We start from the raw sequence: 6857 nt of genomic DNA, 5'->3' as shown, positions 1-6857 counted from the left end.
CCATGTTGGTCAGGCTGGTCTTGAACTCCTGACCTCAGGTGATCTGCCCACCTCAGCCTCCCAAAGTGCTGGGATTACAGGCATGAGCCACCACACTCGGCCAGGATCTTATTGTTTTTACGGCTAAATAATACTCTCTTGTGTATATATCTATATTTTCTTTATCCATTCATCTGTTGATGGACACAAGTTGCTTCCAAATCTTAGCTATTATGAACAGTGCTGCAACAAACAGGGAATGCAGATATCTCTTCTATATACTGATTTCCTTCCTTGTGGGTATCTACTCAGCAGTGGGACTGCTGGATCATATGGTACCTCTATTTTTAGTTTTTTGAGGAACCTCAAAACTGTTCTCCAAAGTGATTCTACTAATTTACATTTCCATAAACAGTGTATGAGGGTTCTCTTATCTTCACATCTTTGTCAGGATTTGTTATTGCCTGACTTTTGGATATAAACAGTTTTAGCTGGGATGAGATGATATTTCATTATAGTTTTCTACACTGCCAATTTCTCTAATGATCTATAATGTTAAGCATCTCTTGATATGCCTGTTTATGTATGTTTTCTTTTGAGAAATGCCTATCCAAATCTTATGCTCACTAAAATAGTTAGATCATTAGATTTTTTTCCTAGAGAGTTGTTTGGGCTCCTTACATATTCTGGTTATTAATCCCTTTTCAGATGGGTACTTTGCGAATATTTTCTACCACTCTGTGGGCTGTCTCTTCACTTTGTTAATTGTTTCCTTTGCTATGAAGAAGCTTTTTAAGTTGATGCAATCCCATTTGTCCATTTTTGCTTTGGTTGCCTGTGCTTGTCGGGTATGGCCCAAGTAATTTTTGCTCCGACCAATGTCCCGATGTTCTCTTGTAGTATAGTACTTTCATTGAGGTCTTACATTTAAGTCTTTAATCCATGTTGATTTGATATTTATATATGGTGAGAGGTAGGGGTCTAGGTGCATTATTCTGTATGTGTATATCCAGTTTTCCCAGAACCATTTGTTGAAGAGAAGTCTTTTGCTCAATGTATGTTCTTGGCACATTTATGAAAAATGAGTTCACTGTAAGTGTGTGATTTGTTTCTGGGTTCTCTATTCTGTTCCAGTGGTCTATATGTCTGTTTTTATGCCAGTGCCATGGTGTTTTGGTTATATAGTTCTGTAGTATAATTTGAAGTCAGGTAATGTGATTCCTCCAGCTCTGTTCTTTTTGCTTAGAATAGCTTTGGCTATTCTGGGTCTTTTGTGGCTCCTCATAAATTTTAGGATTGTTTCTTCTATTTCTGTGAAGAATGTCATTCATATTTTGACACGGAGTGCAATGAATCTGTAAATTGCTTTGGATAGTATGGACATTTAAACAATATTGATTCTTCCAATCCACGAACATGGAATCTCTTTCCATTTCTTGGTGTCCTCTTCAATTTCTTTCTTCAGTGTTTTATCATTTTCATTATAAAGGTCTTACACTTCTTTGGTTAGGTTAATTTCTAGGTATTTAATTTTATTTGTGGCTATTGTATATAGGACCACTTTTTAAATGTCCTTTCCAAATGGTTCACTGTTGACATATAGAAATGCTACTGATTTTTGTATATTGATTTTGTATCCTGCAACTTTGCTGAATTTATCAATTCTAAGTTTTTTGTGGAGTCTTTAGTATTTTCCAAATAAAATGTATCATCTGCAAACACAAGGATAATTTTATTTCTTCTATCCCAATTTGGATTTCTTTTTATATTCCCTTTATTTCTTTCTCTTCTATGATGGCTCTAGCTAGGACTTCCAGTACTATGTTGAATAACAGTGGTAAAAGTGAGCGTCCTTGTTGTGTTCTAGATTGCAGAGGAAAGCTTTTCAGTTTTTTCCCCATTCAGTATGGTATTGACTGTGGGTCTGTCATATATGGTTTTTATTATGTTGAGGTGTGTTACTTCTATACCCAGTTTTTTTAGGGTGTTTACCATGAAGGGATGTTGGATTTTATCAAATGCTTTTTAGCATCAACTGAAATGATCTTATGGTTTTTATCCTTTACTGCGTTGATATAATGTATCGCATTGATTGATTTGCAAATATTGAACCTTTCTTGCATCCCAGAGGTACATCCCACTTGTCATGATGAATGATCTTTCCCATATATTGTTGAATTCAGTTTTCTAGTATCTTGTTGAGGATTTTTGCATCAATATTTATCAGATATATTGGCATTTTGTTTTTTTGTTTTTTGTTTGTTTGTTTGTTTTTGTTTTTTTTGAGACTGAGTCTCACTCTGTCACCCAGGCTGGAATGCAGTGGCATGATCTCAGCTCACTGCAACCTCTGTCTCCCAGGTTCAAGTGATTCTCCTGCCTTGGCCTCATGAGTAGCTAAAATTACAGGCGCCCGGTCACCACACCCAACTAATTTTCGTATTTTTAGTAGAGATGGGGTTTCACCATACTGGCCAGGCTGGTCTTGAACTCCTGACCTCCAGTATACCACCCACCTCTGCCTCCCAAGTGCTGGGATTACAGGAGTGAGCCACCACTTCCAGCCTATGTGTGTCTTTACGGGAGAAGAGTGTTTCTTGTAGGCAACAGATCAATGGGTCTTTTTATTTTTTTATTTATTTTTATTTTTTTTGAGATGAAGTCTTGCTCTGTCACCAGGCTGGAGTGCAGTGGTGCCATCTCGGCTCATTGCAACCTCTGCCTCCCGGATTCAAGCTATTCTCCTGCCTCAGCCTCCTTAGTAGCTGGGACTACAGGTGCATACCATCATGCCCAGTTAATTTTTGTATTTTTAGTAGAGACAGGGTTTCACCATGTTTGCCAGGATGGTCTCTATCTCTTGACCTCGTGATCCACCTGCCTTGGCCTCCCAAGTGCTGGGATTACAGGCGTGAGCCACCACACCTGGCTGGGTCTTGTTTTTTCATCCATTCATCCACTCTGTCTTTTGATTGAAAAGTTTAGTCTGCTGACACTTAACATTATTATTGATAAGTAAGGACTTACTCTTGCCATTTTGTTATTTTTTTTTCTGGTTGTTTTGGGGTCTTCTCTTCCTTCTTTCCTTCCTGTCTTCCATTAGTGAAGGTAATTTTCTCTGGTGATGTGATTTAGTTACTTGCTTTTTATTTTTCATGTATCCATTGTTATGTCTTTTGGTTTGAGGTTACCATGAGGCTTGTAAATACTATCTTATAATCCATTATTTTAATCTTATAATAACACTGTTTTCATAAACTAGTAAAAAGAAAACTAATAAAAACTCTATAACTTAACTTTGTGTCCCTATTTTTTAACTTTTTGTTATTTCTATCTTATTACGCCATTTATGTCTTGAAAAGTTGTAGTTAATATTTTTGATTGGCTCATAGTTTAGTCTACTTAGAATAAGAGTAGTTTATACATCATAGTTACAGTGTTATAACATTCTGCATTTTTCTGTGTACCTACTATTACCAGTGCATTTTATACCTTCAGGTTGTTACTTATTGCTCATTAATGTCCTTGTCTTTCTGATTGAAGTATTCCCTTTAGCATTTCTTCTAGGACCGGTCTGGTGTTGACGAAATCCCTCAGCTTTTGTTTGTGTGGAAAAGTCTTTTTTTCTCCTTCACTTTGAAGGATATTTTCACTGGATACACTGTTTCAAGGTAAATGTTTTTTTCCTTCAGCACTTTCAATATGTCATACCTCTCTCTCCTGGCCTGAAACGTTTCTACTAAAGAGTCTGCTGTCAGATATATTGGAGCTCCATTGTATATATTGGTTTCTTTTCTCTTGCTGCTTTTAAGATCCTTTCTTTATCCTTGATCTTTGAGACTGTGATTATTAAATTCCTTGAGGTAGTCTTCTTTGAGTTATATCTGCTTGGTGTTTTATAACTTTCTTGTACTTGGATATTGGTATCTTTCTGTGGGTTTGGGAAGTTCTGTTACTATCCCTTTGAATACACTTTCTACACCTCCCATCTCCTCTTTAAGGCCAATACCACTTAGATTTGTCCTTTTGAGGCTATTTTCTAGATCCTGTAGGCATGCGTCATTGTTTTTTATTCTTTCCTTTGTCTCCTCTATGTATTTTGAAATAGCCTGTCTTCAAGCTCATTAATTCTTTCTTCTGCTTGATCAATTCTGCTATTAGAAGACTCTAATGCATTCTTTGGTGTGCCAATTACATTTTTTGGCTCCAGAATTTCTGCTTGATTCTTTTAAATTATTTCAATGTCTTTGTTAAACTTATCTAAATAGAATTATGAATTCCTTCTCTGTGTTATCTTGAATTTCTTTGAGTTTCCTCAACACAGCTATTTTGATTTCTTTGTCTAAAAGGTCACATATCTCTGTTTCTACAGGATTGGCCCCTGGTGTCTTAATTAGTTCATTTGGTGGGGTCATGTTTTCCTGGAAAGTGTTGATGCTAGCAGATGTTCTTTGGTGTCCGGGCATTGAAGAGTTAGGTATTTATTGTAGTTTTCACTGTCAGGGCTTGTTTATACCCATCTTTCTTGGGAAGGCTTTCCAGATATTTGAAAGAACTTGGATATTGTGATCTAAGCTGTCTCTGCTTTAGGGGGCACCCCAAGCCTCCTAAACTCTGTGGTTCTTGCAGACTCATAGTGGTACTGCTTAATGGTCTAGGACAAGATCCAGGATAATTCTCTGCGTTACCAAAAAGAGACTCTTGTTCTCTTCCCTTACTTTCTCCCAAACAAACAGAGTCTCTCTCCCTCTCTGTCCTGAGGCACCTAAAGCTTGGGGATGAGTGACACAAGCACCCCTGTGGCCACCACTACTGTGACTACACTGGGTCAGACCTAAGGCCAGCACAGCACTGGGTCTTGCCCAAGACCTGCTGTAGCCTCTCCTTAGCTATTGCATAAGTTTGCTGAAGGCCATGGGGCTCTACAGTCATCACATGGTAAAAACAGCCAGGCCTGTGTCTGTCTCTTCAGGATGGCAAGTTCTCTCAGCCTGTGGGTGGATCCAAAGGCGCTGTCTGGGAATCAGGGTCTAGATCAAAAACTTTAAAAGTCTACCTAGTATTTTATTGTGCTATCACTGAGCTATCACTGAAACCACAAGATGCAGTCCCTCCCACTCTTTCTACCCCTCTCCAAAGGCAGAGGAGCATCAATCCACGACCACCTCAAACACAGGCCATGGGGGTACTGCCAGACTACTGCCAATGTTCTCATAAGGCCCAAAGGCTCTTAAGTCAGTTTGTGGTGAATGCTCCTGTGAAATATTTTTAAATGCTTCTGTTTTTTGTTTTGTTTTGTTTTGTTTTGTCTTTGAGATGGGGTCTCGCCCTGTCACCCAGGCTAGAGTGCAATGGCGTGATCTCGGCTCAATGCAACTTCTGCCTCTCAGGTTCAAATGATTTTCCTGCCTCAGCCTCCCAAGCAGCTGGGATTACAGGCACCCATCACCATGCCCAGCTAATTTTTCTATTTTTAGTAGAGACATGGTTTCACCATGTTGGCCAGGATTGTCTCTAACTCCTGACCTTGGGGTCCTCCCACCTCAGCCTCCCACAGTGCTTCTTATAAAAGTACAAAATAGCTTAATGCATTATAAAAATAATCAAACTTACCCTTCAACAAATACTCGAAGAAGAACATCCATGAGAAAAAATAAGGCAATAGCTAGAGAAATAGAACGATACACCAAAGGAATATAAAGTTTGCTATCATTGAAAATTAGGTCGGCAAGGAGAAGAGTGACATCCAGTAAGACCAGGAAAACTCCAAATATTCTAAAATAAATAAATAAATAAATAAATAAATAAATAAATAAATGCAAAGATAAAGGGGCTTTTGTCCCTATAGCTATACTATATTTAGGCCACTGATCAGGTACCAAAATGTTATTATTTAGTATTAAGCTGCCCAGTGGCAGGAAAAACTGTAATGCCTTAGAATCTCAGAAAGTCACTGTTTTCACCCAATAGAAGCAGTTCTTAATAAACAAAATTTTCACCAAACCACTTCACGAGATATTATCATGCCCTTTTATAGTAGACACATCAGACCAACATTTCAAGAGAAAAGTAAAACTGAATTAAAATCACCTGTGTCTGTTTGTAAATTCTTCTTAAAATTTGAGAATGTCATTAAGAAATTTATACCAATTTCTCATAAAAAAATAAACCCTCAATCTGGATAATTCTAAAGAATTTATTAATAAAAACCAAATGAAAGCATGAGTAACATATGCTCATAAAAGACCAAGATTTTTCATCAGTGACATTCTCAACAAGTACATGATTCCATATTTATGGGTGCTTCTAGCATAGTGATGGGTACATGAGTCTTGAACTCTAAAGTACCTCCTGCCACTTGCTGTTACATTTTCTAAATACATTCTCCATAAACTGATAAGGCTATTTGCCTAATCTATGAAGATGAATTAGTCTTCCAAGTAGTTTTTTAAAACTTGCAGCTCAAATTAAAATAGTATTAATTCAAAAGGAAACAATTACATTGCATAAATCTGTATCATAGTATGAAATCTTACTCTTATGTAGAGGAGAATCTAAGTAAATTGTTTCCAGAATTAAAGAGTAATTCTAGATGTATAAATACTTTACTAATAATTATAGAGTTTTAACATTTGATTTTCATTAATGTTACTTTTACAGATGGAAGAAAAACAATATTAATAAGTTACTATTAATCTTAGGCAAAAGCCATTTATTTGCAAGTCTTAATGTCCAGCTTAAACCAAAATTCCATGATAAATTAGATTACATTAGATGGGGGCACATGGCTACTTAGCAACTGATGGACGGTGGAAATGCTTTTTTGGTTTATTTCAGTCTTTCTCATTGAAGTATTAAGTCTCATATATATATATATA

General features: G+C 36.9%; 1 protein-coding gene across 3 annotated transcripts in view; it reads right to left on the bottom strand.

The window, feature by feature from the left end:
- The window catches only part of TPTE2 (transmembrane phosphoinositide 3-phosphatase and tensin homolog 2), a 113834-nt gene that overhangs the window by 58443 nt on the left and 48534 nt on the right, over positions 1–6857 (bottom strand). For 2 of the 3 annotated variants that reach the window (XM_011976532.1, XM_011976534.1), the window contains one exon: positions 5593–5754. The exons of the other annotated variant lie outside the window; for it this stretch is intronic. In XM_011976532.1, the coding sequence (XP_011831922.1) occupies positions 5593–5754 (162 nt within the window). The remainder of the gene's footprint in view (positions 1–5592; positions 5755–6857) is intronic. 3 annotated transcript variants of the gene reach the window in all.

The sequence above is a fragment of the Mandrillus leucophaeus genome, unplaced genomic scaffold, assembly GCF_000951045.1.
Source record: "Mandrillus leucophaeus isolate KB7577 unplaced genomic scaffold, Mleu.le_1.0 Scaffold168, whole genome shotgun sequence".
NCBI classification, from domain to species: domain Eukaryota; kingdom Metazoa; phylum Chordata; class Mammalia; order Primates; family Cercopithecidae; genus Mandrillus; species Mandrillus leucophaeus.
The sequence above is the reverse complement of the archived record's forward strand: the minus strand, read 5'-3'. Positions and strand labels throughout refer to the sequence as shown.